General features: G+C 42.2%; 1 protein-coding gene across 1 annotated transcript in view; it reads right to left on the bottom strand.

The window, feature by feature from the left end:
• Positions 1-1,376: 1,376 nt before the first annotated feature.
• The window catches only part of LOC111952764 (protein piccolo-like), a 54,856-nt gene continuing 35,052 nt past the window's right edge, over positions 1,377-21,180 (bottom strand). The window contains exons 17-26 of the mRNA XM_070435023.1: positions 17,968-18,061; positions 16,982-17,050; positions 16,018-16,269; positions 13,201-13,279; positions 12,646-12,840; positions 8,730-8,868; positions 8,112-8,179; positions 6,163-6,306; positions 5,688-5,833; positions 1,377-5,155 (exon numbers count right to left, since the gene is read on the bottom strand). Coding sequence (XP_070291124.1) covers positions 5,012-5,155; positions 5,688-5,833; positions 6,163-6,306; positions 8,112-8,179; positions 8,730-8,868; positions 12,646-12,840; positions 13,201-13,279; positions 16,018-16,269; positions 16,982-17,050; positions 17,968-18,061 — 1,330 coding nt within the window. The 3' untranslated portion in view covers positions 1,377-5,011. The remainder of the gene's footprint in view (positions 5,156-5,687; positions 5,834-6,162; positions 6,307-8,111; positions 8,180-8,729; positions 8,869-12,645; positions 12,841-13,200; positions 13,280-16,017; positions 16,270-16,981; positions 17,051-17,967; positions 18,062-21,180) is intronic.

Genomic DNA, 21,180 nt, shown 5'->3' with positions numbered 1-21,180 from the left:
TTCCAGCTACAATAGTTATTTACAACATTAACAATGTCTACACTGTATTTCGATCAATTTGATGTTATTTTAATGGACGAAAAATGTGCTTTTCTTTCAAAAACAAGGACATTTCTAAGTGACCMCAAACTTTTGAACGGTAGTGTATATTTTCGCGGACCCCCATGCATTACCTTTGCGGACCGCCGGTTGAATAATCCTGATTTAGAGTATCAAATTTAAGCCTTTACAATGTGATCCATCTGAAGGGTTTTACAAGATGCACTACCTTTACAAGCACTATGAGTTACATACTTGTTACCGGGCCAAGGATGTTGTGCCAAAAGCTAGGCCTACATAGCCTTTGGTTGCTTTGCTAACAAGACAAGTATTATTATATGTATAGCAGAGACTTGGTGTTACAGTAAACATCATGCGATCGCCTAGTCTACTGTATATGTTTTGCCTATGGGTTGTGTCCTTCAATATTGGTGATACATTTCAATGTAAAACGGCCTGTGAAAACAATGTAACCAATCTACTGTATATATTATGTATCAGGTGACAGAGGCCATGTTTGATTGGACAACAGATGAGCCAGTCAGACAGTTCAATCCAGAGGCAGGGCAGGGCAACACAGCCGGAATGCTTGGGATTTTTGGTTGTCAATCGTTGCTCAGCAACCACACACCATCTAGCTCGTCCTCTCACCTGCTCTCTCTCACCCCCCTCGCTCTCACTCACAAACACACACAGGTACACCCACATACACATTCTCTCGCTCTCTTCTTCACACAGATGTGTGAGCAAGGGAGCAGATGTACCATGGCAATGTATTCTACAGTGAGATCTGCCTAGACAGAGAGAGGAGGAAAGAGGAGAGAAGTAGAGCGAGTCAAAGGAAGGACATGGTAGTACTGAAAGGCAGGAGGCCTTGACAGATAATAGACAGAGATGGAGATAGAGCCGCCAGTCTCTCAGTTAACTGGGGATGCAGAGGTGCTAGAGCAGGACTAATGGTTACTATATACGCTCTCTCAGCACAGCACAGGTCTTTGTTTGTGTCTGTGCATGTTTGTGTGTGTGTGTGTGTGTGTGTGTGTGTGTGTGTGTGTGTGTCTGTGCCTGCATGCATGAGAGCGTGCATGTGAGTGTACAACATGTGTAGTGTCCAGAAGCGGTATGTCTGTGCTATGGTCCATAACGAGCCATCACCGAGAGGCTGCTTTCCCATGGTGTACATACAGTGTACATACAGGAATGATAGTATTGCTATAATAATACATGGATGTACAGTATAGCTGTAAGAGAGCAGAAGGCAAATACTATAGATGCATAATACAGAACACACTCAAAGATGTAACCAAAACTCCTTTTAGGTTGTGGAATAAATCTCTTTTTATATTTATTCTTTAGATTTTAGGGAAACAGCCGTTTTTTACAGCACAATTTGCATAATAATATCTTAACACATCCTGTGTACAACCACAAAACCAGAACGATAGATTCCCCATTTTTACACTGAGTGAAAAACAAGACCATTTTACAAGCATAATCTTTATACAGTCGGCATACAACTTCCGATAAATCTATACATATTATCTCCCTCTTTTTGAACATATCTGGAAGCAAAATATTGACAGACATGCAACATCCAGTGTGGTAACAGGAAGTCTCAGACAACTGAAATGGAGTAGATTTGTCCCCTCTGGTTGGCTGGGCATCTTTGACATAGTTTTACAGTCAGACACCCATGGGTTGACAACGCACGGTCAGATCACATAATCACCTTCTCACACACACCACTAGAGACAGACAGACAGACAGGTTTTAAGTTTTTTGTATTTTTGTTTTACACTCACATGCTCAAACCTCAGACAATACGAACAATCAATCTCTGTAGAAAATAAAAACACTTTATATTTACATAGATCAGATGAGTACGCCACATTCACACCCCTCACAGATACACACRTTTGATTGGTTTCATGGTTACTAGGAACGGACTGAGCGACAATGGATATTGACAATCTAGCTGAGTGTAATCTGAGGAGAACATGAATGGGGGACAGACCTGGAGTTGGGCTTTGAAAATGACCTCATAATTCTTCTCGGACTGATCATCATGGATTTATACATACATGTGTTGGGGGTTATATCAACCATACGGTTTGATGGTGTCTCCTCAGATATGAAGCAATATGTACCTTAAATTGTCTGTGATTGTAGATTTAGTTTGAGTTTTTCTTTTGCCATGTAAATCAAAAACAGTTTTGTATGAACTCCTTCATACATCACAAACTCAAAATCATCTCAACATAAAGACACTAATTGGAACAGCCACTTCAACTTGCATGTTATGACACTTTACACGGAACAAGGAAATCAGTCAACAATGTAATACTAAAGTGCACAAGCTTGATGTATATGATTGTATACAGGTAGTAAAAAAATGTATCTATATTTTTTTATATTTTTCTTTAATAATATATAAATCAAAATTCTCTTCATAAGATACATATTTTCAGACGCAATGTTCACTGATATTACTTGTTAAGAAAATGCATTCAAACACAAAGTCTATGTTGCATAGAATTACTTCAACAGAACCAATGGGTTTGCTTACAAAATAAGGTTGGCACAACAATATAATTTTTGTAAAACCTTTTTACCTTTCTTTAAAATCATGTTTATTTTTTGTTTTATGAACATTCTGACATCTTGACTCAGTGTCTGCATTTCGAGCCTCTGATATGGACTTTATGTATTAGGAAATTGCATCTGTCACCCCTAGTTCCTCAGTGATATGCCTAGACACTAGCAGTCGGGTTGAGGGTAGTAGGTCTCTTGGGTCACCTGGTGATGTTGTTTACTATGATGCACCATATTCATAGTCTGGGTACCAATCTTTTTAGCTAATATTCCACTCCCTGCCACTACTGTCATTTACCAAAGACACAGAGTACAAGGAATGGAATGTAATAGCTGAACCGAGATGAAAACCAGGCTACTATAGTGATGACCGACAGTAACATTGACCTATACTGTATATAAGTGTGTATCAGCATGTCCCGGCCATATGTGATGACTGGGCCATAGGTAATGACTTAGAGCATTGAGCAGAGGCAGTGCCACAGGCTGGTTCACTGTGTTGTTGCATTACCTCCACTTACACGGACACCGACTGCACAGTGTACAATTTACAGTGTACTGTGTACAGCATGAGGTTGGATGTTCTGTTATTAAACAAACCACACATTGTGTGATGTGATGACATTAACACACACACACACAGCATAGAGAACCAGACTGTGATGGCACACACCAAGAGGACAGGTGTGTTTACCTGTTGCTTTGACATAGAACAGGTGAGCGGCCCAGACAGGTGATCAGAGCACTTCACCAGAGAGATGCTACACATCCCTCTGTCCGATTGCAGGTCGGGCAAAGTGGCCAGCAATCCAGGTTTCTCTCTCAAACCAAAGCTATTGTTTAAGCCTCCAGTCACGTGTGTGAAAGACAACACAAAAATATCAAGTCAGATGGGTCCAGTAAAATCATATGATCTTCCTCAGTGAGTAACATTCAGGACATAATAGGGGATAGTTTGAAGAGGAAGATACCTGACATCCCCTTTCTATCTGTTCTCTTCTCACCACCTGTAAGAGGAAGGATATCCATGTAGTAGTTCTCCTCTCTAATGTCTCAGTTGTAAAATGAGTTCCACATTCCCCAGTTGAACTGCATTTTCCTATTTTTTCCAATGACTAACACCCAGTATAACTGCATAACATCAGAGCTAAAGTGATTGGATTGTCTGTGCTCCTTCCATACATACCTTATTCTGTACAGAATACATTTAGTCTTTAGAATAAACTGCACATGAGGAGACCCCTCGCATCATCTGCAATATCTGTATGTTTTATTGTTATAAACTCTATGTTCATAAATAACATTTCTCTGTACACTGTGTCTTTGATATGATTCATATTCAGACATATATCTATCTACATCTGAATGTACATTAACACTTTAGTTTTATGGCGGTTGACAACTAACTGTAATGGGGATTACCGCCACCTACTGGACTGAAGTGTTCAGATAATGTCAGCTTCAGTTACTGCAATATCAACCATAGATTTTCAATGTACATAAACCTTGTTTTTTTTTTACATTACACGAATAGTATCATACARCAAACATTCCATACTTTGTCAAGCAGCCCAGGACAAAAAACAAATACATTAATTTGCACCCCACTGACTGACTGACTGACAGATTCACAGATCACAAAGATCTTAACGTGGAGGCTATGATAAACCATAGACAGCAGCATCAGATCCAGACAAAACAGAAAGGAGTAGTTCTGGCATGGGAATTACTCTGTGGTATTGCTGCACAGTCCTGATTGACGTCAGGTTTTGCATCCGACATGTCCAGCAGAGAGCTGGGAGATTGTGAGATGTGTGTATCCTCTTACAGCAGATAAGGGGACTTCTTCATTCCTCTGTGTGTGTGTGTGTGTGTGTGTGTGTGTGTGTGTGTGTGTGTGTGTGTGTGTGTGTATGTGTATGTGTGCGTGCGTGCGCGCGTGCGTGCGTGCGTGTGTGTGTGCTGGCAGTCTCTATCCAATCCGGGTACAGTCTCTGAATATTTGGTCCATTCAGAAATCAGGGTTGAGTCTCTGGCTGTTACTATCCAATAAAGAATCAGGGTACAATCCATTTATGGCAGTGTGAGGGGATAGGCCATCTTCCTTCCTTCCTTCCTTCCTTCCTTCCTTCCTTCCTTACTTCCTTCCTTCCTTCCTTCCTTCCTTCCTTCCTTCCTTCCTTCCTTCCTTCCTTCCTTCCTCTCCTTCCTCGCTCTCTTCTTTCCATATAAAATAACACAAAGGAGATGCAGGGTACTCTGTAACGCAACTCATATCCCTTTTCCTCTTTTTCGTCCTCTACGAGCAAGCACTGACCAATACTATTCATTGACCTTCACTGACCTCTGGTTGACCTCTCTGTGACCTTAAGTTGAACTCTCAGGACTGGTTGTGTGTGGAATTGACCAGCAGCTTGTGCCAGCTGACCACCCTCTTCCTCATGTCCACCTTGTCCAGCCAGATGTAGGCCTCTCCTATCAGGGTCTTCTTCATAAACTTACCCCCGTTAGACACCAGGAACAACTGGGGACAGGAGAGAACATACACATACTTGTAGTGGGTATCCAGTGTGTGTGGTGTGTGTTTATGTTTGTTTGTTTGTTTGTTTGTTTGTTTCTGTGTGTGCGAGCATGTGTTTGGTTTTACTATCCTTGTGGGGACCAGAAGTCCTTCCAAGGATAGCAAAACAAGGAACACTCAGACAAATGGGGACATTTCGCCAGTCCCCACAAGAAAAAAGGCTATTTTAGGTTTAGGGGTTTGGTTTAGGGTTACAATTAGGATTAGGGTTACAATTAGGGTTAGAGTTTAAAAGTTAGGTTTAGGGTAAGGGGTTTAAGGATAAGGTTAGGGTTAAGATTTTGAATGGGAATCAATTGTTTGGTCTCCTCAGGGATAGTAAAACAACAATTTAATGTGTGTGTGTGTGAAAAGTACAAGAATTACAAGTATTAAACACACACAGACACACACACACGAGCCTATTAGAACAATGAACAGTCTGAATGAAGCAGGAAACCAGAGTAAAAGGGTATATTAGACATATGTTTGTTACCTGCAGGGAGTGTCCGGTGGGGTTGAGGCTAAACCTAAAGGTCTCGTTGAAGGAGGGTTCTCTGTCGTGTCGACACACTCTTGTCTTCTTCTTGATGATCCTCTTCTGAGTCGCCACATTAACAACGTACAGCTTCACATAGAGATCTACAGAGAGACACACAGTCAGACAGTCAGTGAGGCAGACAGACAGACAAGCACAGGTGCACAGTCTTGTACAGCTAACCTTGTGGGGACACACAATTCAGTCCCATTCAAAATCCTATTTTCCCTAACCCCTAGCCCGTACTAACCCTAACCCTAACCTCAACCTTTAACGTAATTCTAACCCTGAGACGAATTCTAACCTTAACCCTAAACCCCCTAAAAATAGCATTTGACCTCGTGGTGACTAACAAAAATGGCCCCTATCGGTAAAATGTTTGTTTGTTTAAACATTCCTGGCCACACACACACACACACACACACACACACACCTGGTAGGTGGTCTGGGCTCTTGAATTTGTAAGTGATGTTTCTACACTGTAGGACTTCCAGGATCAGCTGGTCTCCCTCTTGTTTCACCTCCTTCTTCAAGGCCACCTTGATCTCCCCCATCATCTGGGTCTTACCCCCACCCCCTGGGGGAGAAGGGGGAGAGGTAGGAGGAGGGGAGGAGAGGAGAGAAGGGCAGGAGGGGGAGGCGAGGCAGAGAGAGAGAGAGAGAGAGATACTTGAATTGGTTATAGAACCCATTGCCATTTATGGTTATGAGGTCTGGTGTCTGCTCACCAACCAAGTATTCACAAAATGGGACAAACACCAAGTTAAGACTATGCATGCAGAATTCTGCAAAAATATCCTCAGTGTACAACGTAAAACACCAAATAATGCATGCAGAGCAGAATTAGGCTGATACCCACTAATTACCAAAATCTAGAAAAGAGCTGTTAAATTCTACAATCACCTAAAAGGAAGCAATTCCCAACCCTTCAATAACAAAGCCATCACCTACAGAGAGATGAACCTTGAGAAGAGCCCCCTAAGCTAGCTGGTCCTGGGACTCTGTTTACAAACAGACACCACAGAGCCCCAGGACAGCAACACATTTAGACCCAACCAAATCATGAGAAAACAAAAAGATAATTACTTGACTCGTTGGAAAGAATTTACCAAAAAAACTGAGCAAACTAGAATGCTATTTGGCACTAAACAGAGAGTACACAGTGGCAGAAAAGCACTGTGACTGCCCCAGAAAAGGAAATGTTTGACTATGTAAAGACTCAGTGAGCATAGCCTTGCTATTGAGAAAGGCCGCCGAAAGCAGACCTGGCTCTCAAGAAAGACACAAAATGAGGTGGAAACTGAGCTGCACTTTCTAACCTCCTGCCAAGTGTATTATTATACGTAATAGACCATATTAGAGACACATATTTCACTCAGATTACACAGACCCACAACGAATTTGAAAAAATATTCAAATTTTGATAAACTCCCATATCTATTGGGTGAAATAGCACAGTGTGCTACACAGCAGCAAGATTTGTGACCTGCTGCCAGAAGAAAAGGGCAACCAATGAAGAACAAACACCATTGTAAATACAACCTATATTTATATATTGTCCCATTTGTACTTTAACTATTTGCACATCATTACAACACTGTATATACTTTTGTAAGTGTAATGTTTACTGTTCATTTTTTATTGTTTATTTCACTTTTGTTTATTATCTTTTTCAGTTTCTTTGGCATTGTAAACATRTGTTTCCCATGCAAATAAAGCCCCTAAAATTGAATTGAATTGAGAGAGAAAGACAGACAGACATAGTAAAGGTGAGATACACACACCCTTCCTCTCTGTTGCTGTAAATTATTCAACACTGACACACTGCCTGCACCAAAATAGACCCATGGCAGGACTCTCCTCTCTCCAGTTTCTACTGGAGAGAGGARCAACCATGACAGCTGAGCTTTCTGAATCCTAGATATAGTTATGACACACAGAGAGATATATAGTTACTTTCTGTCCAGGGGACCAGGTTTGCATTTAGAGGTAGGCCTATTATGCCTGTTGGTGTTATGTCGTGTTCTGTCCAGTAGATGGCATACATATGAAGACAAAGCTTATAAGGAGTCACACACATACACAACTTTATTTTTGTGGTAGTAACCTATTTTTACTATTAAAAATCCTATTTTCCCTAACCCCTAAACCTAACTCTACCCTTAACCTAACCCTAACCTTAACCCCAAAAATCCTAACACTAAACTTAACCTTAACAGCAAAACCCTAAACCTTAAGCTTAAAATAGCATTTGAACAAATTGAGAAAAAAGGTTATTGTTTTTAATTCTTTGTCAGGACATTTGGGTGAATTGTTGTGACATTGGGGTCCTGATAAGGTAGGAAAACAAGTACACACACACACAAACACACACAGTCTTACCCTCATTGTCTGATAGCGAGAGTGGCAGTCCTCTAGACTTGTCGATGCCGTTGGGGATGGTCTTCCCTCTGTTGGTAAACACATATTTCACTTAGAAACACAGACGACAAAGTGGTATGTGATAGATCATCTACACGAGGGCCGTGCCACAGACCTTTCAGGGGGCAGGTGCTCAAAATGAGAAAAGACCCTCTTCTAATGATACAGTATGTGGCTGGCTGGCTCGGGGCTTGTGTGGATATTTCAGTATACAGTGGTTAACTACAGTCTAAACTACCTGCGTTGCTGGTGCCCTGAAAAACATGTGCAACTCCCGACTACAGAAGGGAGTTGGATTGGAGGGTCGTAGATGCAGCCGCTCCTCTCTATGTCTTTCTGCCTCTCTGCTACGCACAGGCTATTATCCAACCAATCATATTGATGATGATGTAAATCAAATGTTATACTGCAGCTGCTGTGTCACTACTATTGATATTTAAACTAGGTAGCTTGCTACACACATTCAACCAGTGTCCGCATCTCAAGCCATATATGTTTGGATACCAGGCGCGCACAATCTCCGTACAGGGCAGACTGGGGAACAGACACACACACCCCACAAACAGGCTATTTACTCACATGCGTGGGACCTGGAAAATGGCGCTGTCGACCCCTGTGCCAGCCCCCTCTTCTCCATCCAGACCCCCATACCCCTCCAGCAGATTGGGGGCTGAGGACACCACCGGCCCCGACACATCCCCCAACCTGTGGCCTGGTCCTACAGAGGGGTGGGGGAAAGAGACAGGAGTGAGAGAGCATAGAATGATGTGTGTGTGTGTGTGTGTGTGTGTGTGTGTGTGTGTGTGTGTGTGTGTGTGTGTGTGTGTGTGTGGTGTTGTGTGTGTGTGTGTGTGTGTGTGTGTGTGTGTTGTGTGTGTGTGTGTGTGTGTGTGTGTGTGTGTGTGTGGTGTGTGTGTGTGTGTGTGTGTGTACGAGGGAGAGAAAGTGAGATCCATTTTACTATTAGTATAAAACACTGTTATTACTAGATGTATATGCAAATTGTGCAGCTACACCTGGGGGTCAAAGTGTATTTTTGGTTCCCCGTTAGCGGTTATAACATATATTAGAATCCATTATTATAGTGCCTATAGAAACTCTACATTCCCTTTCACCTTTTGTTGCCTTATAGCCTGTAATTAATATCGCTTTCCCCCCCATTGATCTAAACAACTTCCCAGTTTTAAAAAAGAATGAAGAAACTGAAATACCTTGTTTGGATAAGTGTCCACCGCCCTTGTAATAGCGATCCTAAATTAGCTCAGGTGTAACCAATCACCTTCAAAATCACACACCAAGTTAATTGTTCTCCACCTGTGTTAAATTGTAGTGAATAACGTGATTTCAGGATAAATTCAACAGTTTAGCTAAGGAAGACTTTAACAAGCATGACAAAATCATTAACAAAGCCAGTGCTACAATTGGCTGCAGCCTGGAATCAATGCAGGACATGTTCATAAAAAGGCTGCAAGTAAAAACACATATGGTCATGTACAATGACACACACCCACTCCACAGCACTCTAATGCAACACAGGAGCAGCTTTAGTAGCAGGTTAATCCTGCCCAGATGTTCCACAGATTGATTGAGTGTAACTGAGATCTTCCTATTGGAAAATGTTGCCTGTTTTTCCCCAGAGTAGGATAGAAAACAGCACTGGAATCTGACTATTCTTTGAGGGACAGTAGGGTGCATGTGTCTTTATGTGTCATAATATGTTTCGTTTATCATGTGTTGGTCATTGCTGCATGTCCTGTCGTTGTAAATCATTGATGATGCATGCTGTGATAAAACAATTGACCAAGTTTAGATTTCTAAAGTAATACTCTGCTATACTCTACTCTCTCTTCCTTCTTCTGGGTAGTGAATTGCAAAGCAAACACTCAACCATGAGCACCAAGGAGCTTTCAAAATAATTATGTGACAAAGTTGTGGAAAGACACAGATTTAGGTATGGGTATGAAAATATTTCCAAAGGCCTTGAAGATCCCTTGGAGCATGGTCTAGATGATTCATCAGAAGTGGAAGGTGTATGGCACCACCAAGACCCTGCCTAGATCAGGACATCCATCCAAACTGGATGACAGAGCAAGTACATTCTGTATCCATGTGGCAAAAAGTTGTGTGATCTGACAAAACAAAAAGAAAAGTCATTGAAGAAAACCTGCTGCCCTCTGCAAGAAAGCTGAAACTGGGATTGAAGTTTATCTTTCAGCATGACAATAACCTAAAGCACACAGCCAAAGCTACAGTGGAGTGGCTAAGGAAAAAAAGGTAAACGTCCTTGAGTGGCCCAGTCAGAGCTCTGACCTAAATCCAATCAATAATTTGTGGCATGAACTTGACAGCGCCTGAACAGTTTTGTAAAGAAGAATGGTAAAATATTATCAAATCTAAGTGTGCAAAGTTGGTAGATGCCTATYCCAACAGACTCACAGCTGTAATTGCTGCGAAAGATGCTTCCACCAAGTATTACCTCAGTGGGTGGAGACTAATCCAATTATGATATTTCAGTTTGCATGTTTAATATACACTTTTTTTCAAACACACAAAAAATATGGTGTGTAGATACATGGGGGGGATCCTTATTTAAATGCATGAAAGGCACTGACACAACAAAATGGGGTGTACATTTAAGGGGTGTACATTTTCTACAGGCACTGTAGCTATAATACCTTGTCATGAGCATGTATGGCCCCTTTATAATGTCTTTTAACAATCTCATAATGATCCCAACTAAAAAACAGGCAGTTTGAGACGGTTGAAAATGTTATGCATAGAGAGAAAARACATATAGGCGTTCTATAAGACATTATAAAGGCTCATACATGCTCATAAAGCATTATACCTAGATGAAACATGGAAACATGGAAACCAAGGAATAAACATTGATGTAAAAGCAAAGTACGGGTAACGGAAATATAATACTAATTCAGAAACAGAGAAGAGTGGTGATAAAATAATAGTTATGGTAATTACTTGAATAGATTTGTACATTTACTATGAATTTAAATGAATTCATCCTGCAGACGAAGAACCATATATGTGCATTTTGAAAAACCTTTGATTGACTTCATGACTCATTATAAAAAAGTATGGAAAAGAAGTATGAGATAAAACACAAGCAGAGAGAGAAGTGTGATGATATCTCTTGATGTCGTATAAACAAAATATTTGACAGTGTAGTGTGGTAAAAATGCACATACAGTATGGTTCTTCAATGCAAGGGTACAAATACCAAAGCAGCTATTGAGAAGTTTTTGACTATTTACACATATTTATCTGAGCTCTCAATGGTTTACATCATCATGAAGTTGTATTATGGTCCTTACTGAGAGCATGGTTCTCTAGAGGAGAGAATGGCATTTAGTTTGATTAGTGAGGTCATATGTACTTCTTTTGATTAAAAATATCTACACTCCTGGCCTGTTGTCTCACCTTCCCTAGACACTGCCGTTCCCCTGAAGGTCAGCTGACTCCTGTCTGTACTCTAATTGGCCAGTGAGTGCAGAGTCAGTTTCCTGTTGCCCTTTGACCCCCGTGCTGCTGTGTCTGTACTTGCTGGTGTGTTTGGTCAGTGTCAGGTGGCGTTTTTAAATCTCATCAAGGGGTAGTGATAGACTGTACATCTCAGGATGTTGTGATTGTTACAAAATTGAACCAGCTTAGGGGTCAGGGGTCACACACACACCACACACACACACACCACCACACACACACACCACACACACACACACACACCACACAACACACCACCACACACACACACACACACACACACACACACACAACACACACACACACACACACACACACACACACACACACACACCACACACACACACAACACCACACACACACACACACACGGGTGCTTGACCTCTTCCTAGGTTAGTTGTTGGGGGGAGTGGTCCAGAGAACCAAACAAACACCAGGAGGGGGGGACTGTATGCCACAACTTGGGGTCAAGCTCTGTCCAGAAGTGACTGAAGGGCCCATAGATTGAATAATGAGTGTTTGCTATCCTTAGCATGGTTTCTAGACGTGGAGGACGGACAGGGGATCACACTGGGGGAGAGTAAAAACCACTCATATATCTAGACATATATCTTCACTCTAGAGAAGAGACAGGAGTGGCTGAACTGTGTCTGTTACCTCTCTGTCCTGTATTCTTTCTGTGCATACTCTGGGCTGCTGTGAGTGTCTCTGATGTATGTATGATGTAAAGGAAATTGTGTTTTGGCCAACTTTCCCCAGCAATGCTTTAGTGATGAACTCTGGCGATCAGTGGCTGTTGCACCACTGGAGCAAACAAGAAAACCTAACAACATAGAACTGTTCGCCTAATTATAGGAACCCACTAATTGCTTAAAAGAACCAATCAGAAGGCTAGAACAGAGTGATAGAACAGGAGGAGAGATAAACGGAGAGAAGATGAGCTAGCATGCGTTGTGGAACAGAGAGGAAGTGTGTCACAGGAAGCGGTGTAGATTACTCGGTTGGAGGCGGGCTTGTTGCACAGCGGCCTCTGCGGCAGCAATAGCTATCCCAGCATCCTCCAGGTGGGCCTGCGTGACACTGCTCTTGCTCTGGCTGCGGGACGGACCGTGGGAACGAAGCTGGCCATCTGACGATGACTTAGAGCTGCCGGGACTACTGTGGGACTTCTCTAGAGTCACCATCTGCATGTCTGGGAGGGAGGGGGGAGGAAGGGAGAGAGAGTAGATGGATAGAGGAAAGAAAGGGAATGTCTTTAAAGTGTCTTTACTGTAAAATTCACTAAAAGCACCATGTAGTAGTTAGACATTTGTACTGTGCCTCTAGTCTATGGGTCAGGACCCCACAATATGGATGGCACTGAGCCAAAGAAGTGACTGGCACTAAAAGTATAATTATGACAGCTGAGTAGCCATTCGTAAAACTGTCACCATGACTACATGTTATATCACTATGACAACAGAGTGGCAATCAGCAAAACAGACAAGAAGAAAAACTGTAAAGTAACAGGGTGGCTAAACCACACAATTAAGCAGCTGGAAGAGGCTCTTACCTTTTGCTGGGTCAGGGAAGATCCCGTGGCTTCTGCTCTTTATCACAGAATTCTTGGGGGACTCAAGGCACTCCTCCATCTGTCAATAGGTTTACATTTAATTCAATGTGCTTTATATGCATTATAATATATCATCTTACATCATTAAGGCAAACATACACTCTTAGAAGAAAAGGTGCTAAGTAGAACCACACAGGGTTCTTCGGTTTGTCCCCATAGGGAAACTCTTTTTGGTGCTGGATCGAACCCTTTACAGAGGGTTCTATCTAGAACCCTCTATGTAGGTTTCTTCAAAGAACCCCCTGTATATGGTTCTACCAAGAATAATTTTATCTAAAGGTTCTTCTTAGAACCGTTAATAATGGGGTTCTACTGAGAACCATTTTATCTTTGAAGAGTTCCACCAGCCTTATTAGCCTTTAAAATTAAATTATTCATGACATTACATATATCACAAGGCCATTCTCTGAGGGCAGGAATCTCCTAGTTTACAGGCCACATCAGGCATTCAAGTCACATTATGCTGACTTGCAAAGTGATGTGTAATTCCTATTGGAAGCCAGAGTTAGGATACCTGCAACCTGCATTCAGAATGACTGCCAGGGTAGGGAAGACAACATTAACTGTGACTACCTCACTCACATACAGTAAACTGGAACAACCATCTCAGTAACAGGTGCAATAAATGCAATTACTAACAGATTGGATTAGGTTACAAAACTGTTATTTATCTTTCTGTAGCTTAAAATTAATCAACCAATCAATGTACATGCAAAAACACAGATATTAAAGTAAAACAAACTATTTCTTAAAATCTCCCTGCAATAGAGCATGCTGGGAAATATTATACTGTATATGGTTCTACAGTCAGTTCCATAAATATTTGTACATTGACCAAGTTATTATTATTTTAGCTGTCTACCACAGCATATTGGAGTTGAAATGAAATAATGAATAAAAGCTGAAAGTGCAGAGTTTTAATTTGAGGGTATTTACATCCAAGTCGTGTGAACGGTGTAGGAATTACAGCACTTTGTATATGTGGTCCCCCCCTTTTTAAGGGACTAAAAGTAATTGGACAATTAGCTGCTCAGCTGTTCCATGGCCAGATGTGTGTTATTCCCTCATTAGTTAATTTACAAGTAAGTAGATAAAAGGTCTAGAGTTGATTTCAAATGCGGCATTTTCATTTGGAATCTGTTGCTGTTAACCCTCAATATGAAGTCCAAAGAGCTGTCACTGCCAGTGAAACGAGCCATCATTAGGCTGAAAAATCAAAACAAACCCATCAGAGAGATAGCAAAAATATTATGTGTAGCCAAATCAACTATTTGGTACATTCTTAAAAAGAAAGAACCCACTGGTGAGTTCAGGAACACCAAAAGGCCCGGAAGACCACGGAAAACAACTTTTATTTTATTTCACCTTTATTTAACTAGGCAAGTCAATTAAGAACAAATTCTTATTTACAATGATGGCCTACCGGGGAACAGTGGCTTAACTGTGGTGGATGACAGAATAATTATCTCACTGGTGAAGAAAAAGCCCTTCACAACAGTTGGCCAGATCAATAACACCCTCCAGGAGGTAGGCGTATCTGTGTCAAATTCAACAGTCAAGAGAAGACTTCACCAGAGTAAATACAGAGGGTTTATCACAAGATGTAAACCATTGGTAAGCCTCAAAAACAGGAAGACCAGATTAGAGTTTGCCAGAAAATATCTAAAAAGCCTGTACAGTTCTGGAACAACATCCTATGGACAGATGAGACAAAGATCAACTTGTACCAGAATGATGGGAAGAGAAGAGTATGGAGAAGGGAAGGAACTGCTCATGATCCGAAGCATACCACCTCAACTGTGAAGCATGGTGGAGGTAGTGTTATGGCGTGGGCATGTATGGCTGCCAATGGAACTGGTTCCCTGTATTTATTGATGATGTGACTGCTGACAAAAACAGCAGGATGAATTATGAAGTGTTTAAGGCTATATTATCTGCTCATATTGAGCCAAATGCTTCAAAACTCATTGGACGGCGCTTCACAGTGCAGATGGACAATGAGCCGAAGCATACTGCGAAAGCAACCCAATACTTTTTTAAGGCAAAGAAGTGGAATGTTCTGCATTTGCCAAGTCAATCACCTGACCTGAATCCAATTGAGCATGCATTTCACTTGCTGAAGTCAAAACTGAAGGCAAAACGCCCAATGAACAAGCAGGAACTGGAGACAGCTGCAGTAAAGGCATGGCAGAGCATCACCAGGGAGGAAACACAGCATCTGGTGAGGTCTATGGCTTCCAGACTTCAGGCAATCATTGACTGCAAAGGATTTCAACTCACAATTTAATTTATGATTATGTTAGCTTGTCCAATTACTTTTGAGCCCCTAAAATAGGGTTGTAATTCTTACACGGTTCATACAATTTTGACAAAACCCTTAAATTAAAGATTAAAGTCTACACTTAAAGCACATCTTGATTGTTTCCTTTCAAATCCATTGTGGTGGCGTACAGAGCCAAAATGATACAAATTGTGTCACTGTCCAAATACATGGACCTGACGGCCTTCTTGTCTTCCAAAAAATCATCAAAGAACTCTTTCTTCCCAAAACAGTTCTAATAAGACGTTCTAAGAAGAACCCTTTGCCTTACAAAGAATCCTTGTCTTCCAAAAAGGGTTCTTCTAATCAAAATGGTTCTTGGTCGAACACTATCCCTCTGCAAATAAACCTTTTGGAACCATTTTTTCGAAGAGTGTATAAAACATACAATCCATTATGAAAAGGATAGATGGTAGACAACTAATACTGTACAGTACCTGCCCCTGCCCCTGTCTCTGTCCCTGTCCATGCATTAGGCCTTGTCCTTGTCCTAATCCTGGCCCCATGTCCTTGCCTGGTCCTTGCCCCGCTATGGGCTCCTGTCCCGGCCCTGCCCCTGCTCCTGGCCCCCCAGGCCCCTGGGCGGTGTGGTGTGCTCTGCTATGCTCAATGCTCTCACTCTGCTCCTTCAGAGGCAGCCAGCGAGGAGTGTTGTCCAGCTGGGACGTGTTAGACAGGTCTATCAAACGCTGGATAGGGAGAGAGCAGAGAGAAGATGAGACAACAGAGACAGGAAGGAAGAGAGAGAGAAGAATGGATAGATAGCGAATGAGAGGAGAGAACGGAGGCAGACGACCAGGAGATGGGGAGAAAGACGAAGAGAGAGAGAGAGAGAGAGAGAGAGAAGAGAGAGAGAGAGAGGAGAGACGGAGAGAGGAGAGAGAGAGAGAAGAGAGAGAGAGGGAGAGAGGAGGACGAGAGAGAGAAGAAGAGAGAGAAAAGAGGAGAGAGAGAGAAGAGAGAGATAAAGATAAAGATTGAGAAAGACAGAGACAGACAGAAAGAGAGAAAGAGAGAGAGAGAGAGAGAGAGAGAGAGAGAGAAGAGAGAGAGAGAAGGTAGAGAGTAGGCATGTGTAAGCAAATACTTATACTGTAGATACGTGGAATCAGAGTAAATCGTTTTCAGACATGGGTGTCTTGATGTTGAAACATACCATCATACTGCTTTATAAATAATAGCTCCTTGTCCATTTAGCAGAGTCAATGGATCATTCTACAGACTGATAAAACGTCAAATTACCAGTGAATAAAGTCTTATTGGGAAGGTAGGCTGAAATGATAAGCCTCTTTTGGCTGGAGAACACTTAAAAAACATCAGGAGACATTAGGGTAAAGGGACGACTCAATGTAATGTATGTGACGTCCAACCAGAGTGTTGTCTGATTCTGGAGACACTCACTTCTCCCAGGAAGTCATGGAGGAAATTTGTCATAATCCCACACTTCACCTCCAGCGTCTTCTTCTTCAGCTGAGAGAGAGTGGGATAGGAGGAGGAGAGGAGAGAGGGAGAGAGTGAGATGGATGGGAGAAAATAGGGAATGGAGAGAATGATAGAGAGAGAGAATAGAGACAGAGAGGATTATACAGTATAATTAAATTAACAAATGCATTTAAACAAGTTATGCCAAGTACAACACCCACACAGATCAATCTCATTCCACGCGCTGTCAGAGGACTCTGTGATTGTGGTGTGGTGTGTGTGGGTGTGTGTGTGTGTGTGTGTGTGTGGTGTGTGTGTGTGTTGTGTGGTGTGTGTTGTGTGTGTGTGTGTGTTGTGTGTGTTGTTGTGTGTGTGTGGTGTGTTGTGTGTGTGTGTGTGTGGTGTGTGGTGTGTGTGGTGTGTGTGTGCTTGCAGAAAGGGGTGAGTGAGTGAGTGGGTGATATTGCAGCGTTACAACCTCACTGGGCAGAATAGAGAGAAGAGTCTCAGAAGAACCACTAGACTTGAGATGCTACTGTCCACTGAGAGAGAGCGCTGTAAGGATAGACTTCACTCATCCTAAGTGGTTCAAATTGCAGCCAAGGGCTACTGTTAGGTTGAATGAAGAAGTCTCTGTCTCTCTCTTTCTCTTGCTGGTGATTAGTATTCTGTAAGGGCTCAGAATGAGGGGTGGAGAGGGTTGTTAAACCTAGCCAGGAGAGTGGTGTTATGGGCTTCAAGGGATTGGTAATGGGTACTGAGGCTGCAGAGAGACAGTCAGAACATCCACAAGGATTCAGAACTACCAATTCAACTTGAAATAAGACTAACTAAATTAATTAATTCAAAATAATGTTCAATGTGGATGTGTGTGGATTTGTGTGTGACGGATGCGTTAGTAGGTGCTTTGTGTGTGCGTGCGTGTGCGCGCGTGTGCGCGTGTGTGTGTGTGTGTGTGTTCCTACCTGTTCCAGGTGTATGTTCTTGTAGATGACGGTCTGGTTCCACTCTGGGTTCAGACTCCTTTGAACGTACTTGGTCCTCCTCTTGTTCTCACCACTATGATGTCATAACAAAGGAACACATTTAGTCTCAGATGTGGTCTTTGTATGTTAATATGTCCACCTTATTGTAGATTTTGCCAAATTACATTTGATGATAGATATAAAGATGATATGGCAGGATGTCGATAATTGAATATCTGATTCAATATAATTATATCATCATATATTGTACATGATGTCTTGCAAATGTTGGATGAGGGTCAAATGTACACCACCATTCAAARGTTTGGGGTCACWTGGAAATGTYCTTGTTTTTGAAAGAATAGCACATTTCTTGTCCATTAAAATATCATCAAATTGATCTGAAATACAGTGTAGACATTGTTAATGTTGTAAATGACTGTTGTAGCTGGAAATGGCAGATTGTTGATGGAATATCTACATAGGCGTACAGAGGCCCATAATCAGCAACCATTACTCCTGTGTTCCAATGGCACGCTGTGTTAGCTAATCCAAGTTTATCATTTTAAAAGGCTAATTGATCTTTAGAAAACCCTTTTGCAATTATGATAGCACAGCTGAAAATTGTTGTGCTAATTTAAGAAGCAATAAAACTGGCATTCTTTAGACTAGTTGAGTATCTGGAGCATCAGCATTTGTGGGCTCGATTAAAGGGCTCAAAATGGCCAGAAACAAATAACTTTCTTCTGAAACTCGTCAGTCTATTATTGTTCTGAGAAATGAAAGCTATTCCATGCGAGAAATTGCTAAGAAACTGAAGAACGGTGTGTACTACTCCCTTCAGAGAACAAAAAAAGAGGAGTGGGAGGCCCTGGTGCACAACTGAGCAAGAGGACAAGTACATTYGAGTGTCTAGTTTGAGAAACAGACGCTTCACAAGTCCTCAACTGGCAGGTTCATTAAATAGTACCCGCAAAACACCAGTCTCAACGTCAACAGTGAAGAGGCGACTCCGGGATGCTGGCCTTCTAGGCAAAGTTCCTCTGTCCAGTGTCTGTGTTCTTTTTCCCATCTTAATCTTTTATTGTTAYTGGCCAGTCTGAGATATGGATTTTCTTTACGACTCTGTCTAGAAGGCCAGGATCCCGGAGTCGCCTCTTCACTGTTGACGTTGTGACTGGTGTTTTGCGGGTACTATTTAATGAACCTGCCAGTTGAGGACTTGTGAGGAGTCCGTTTCTCAAACTAGACACTCTAATGTATTCCATAAAAAAATCTGCCGTTTCCAGCTACAATTGTCATTTACAGCATTAACAATGTCTACACTGTATTTCTGATCAATTTGATACTATGTTAATGGACAAAAAATTTGCTTTTCTTTCAAAAACAAGGACATTTCTAAGTGACCCCAAACYTTTGAACGGTAGTGTATAGACACCTGGCTAGACAGGATAACAACATGAAACAAGAATAAAGTCAAAGAAATAGTGATGTATGTATGTTTGTCTGGTTGAATCAATATTTGACTGTAAGGCACAGCTCCACTCCAGTAGCAGAGAGCATAAAGGTGAGGTGAAAAACACATCTGACTCATGAAATGATTTCACATTTCAACTTTGATTTCAACCCAGCAATGTTCTTGGCTACATCTGCACAATCAAATAATCACATTGCACATTGACGCAGGGGKAAAAAACAGACTGAAAGCAGAGAGGCAGATAATTAGAGAGCCAGAGAAGGCAAGAATGAGAGAAAAAGAGGGAGGGAAGGAAAGTAGGAGACAGAGGGGCAGAGAAACAGAGACAGAATGCAAAGAAGGAGAGGCAGAGAAGGAGAAGAGCGGAGAAGGAGAGAATGAAGAAAGCAGCAAAGGATATCAGCAGAGAAGGATAGCAGCAGAGAAGGAAGAGAGCAGCGAAGGATAGCAGCAGAGAAGGAGGAGAGCAGAGGATAGCAGCAGAGAAGGAAGAGAGCAGAGGATAGCAGCAGAGAAGGACTGATATGTGTGTGTGTGTGTGTGTGTGTGTATGTGTGTGTGTGTGTGTGTTTGTGTGTGTGGTTGTGTGTGTGTGTGTGTGTGGGGTGTGTGTGCGTAGTGCGGTTGCTCGTGCGTGCGTGACGTGCGTGCGTGTGCGTGGTGGTGATTGGTGTCGTGTGTATTGTGGGTCTCTAGTGCATGCAGTGTTCTCTTTCTGATGTCTGATGTATAGTGTAGTAGGTTCACCACCTCCCGGACAGCGATTACAGTATTTTGATCAGCATCGCCTTGGCCAATCCTTCTCTCTTGCTCCCATATTGTCTCCATCCCTCTCTTCCTGTGAAAGACGCAGAGTAGATCGATTAGTCTTTTATCATGCTAATGACACATAGATCTGCGTTTACTACATGGCTCTATTCACCCATGTTCAGGGATTTTCAAGTACGTGATGCCAGAACTTCTACCTGATTTCGGATTGGATCAAGATTCAGAGACGTACGCGAATTGGATTAGAAATGCCAGCACAGACACACCACACAACACCCTTTACGCTCAGTATAAATAGGGACGCTTGATATGTGTTTTAAACAGTAGACAGTAGTAATAACCATGTCTTGTAGTTTTCTACTGCTTGTCGTTCTATCTCCTTGCCCTTCTAGTCTCGTTTTCTGACGATTTCTTTCTATTTTGCTGTTCTTGTTGTTATGTGTGTTGTTGGTTCACCTCCTACTCCTCCCTGACTCTCAGACAAGTCATGGAGTCAGAACGCAAGATGGTAGTGCTTCTCTGCTTCTCTCCTTCCATTCTTCGTCCTCCATCTCCTGCTTCTTCTTACTCCACTTGCCTCGCTCTCCTTTTTATTCGGTTCTTATCTGTTTCTATCTTCGCCTAAATTTTATGTCTTGCTTGTCTTTTTCTCTGCTCTTTCCTTCTCTCCTCCTTCTGCTGCTCGCTCCCTCCTTCTCTGCTCTCTTTCCTGCTTATCCTGTCGTGCTCTGCCGGCTCCACTTTGCTTCAGAATCTTTGTGGGCAGCGGTGCTATCGCCTACTCTTTTCTAGCTGCTTATCACTAAAATTATGCCTATGCTGGGGCTGGCTGGGGCTATACTCCTCGTGTGCCATGGCTTCTCTCTCCCTTTCTCCTGGAGGCAGTGAGGAAAGTCTTTGAGTGTCTCGTTTGCGACACAGAACGCCTTCCCGACTCCGTGCACTGGCGGGTTATTCAGCATAGTTCC

The sequence above is a fragment of the Salvelinus sp. IW2-2015 genome, linkage group LG26 (genome assembly GCF_002910315.2).
Source record: "Salvelinus sp. IW2-2015 linkage group LG26, ASM291031v2, whole genome shotgun sequence".
Taxonomy (NCBI): domain Eukaryota; kingdom Metazoa; phylum Chordata; class Actinopteri; order Salmoniformes; family Salmonidae; genus Salvelinus; species Salvelinus sp. IW2-2015.
This window is presented reverse-complemented; position numbering and strand designations above follow the sequence as displayed.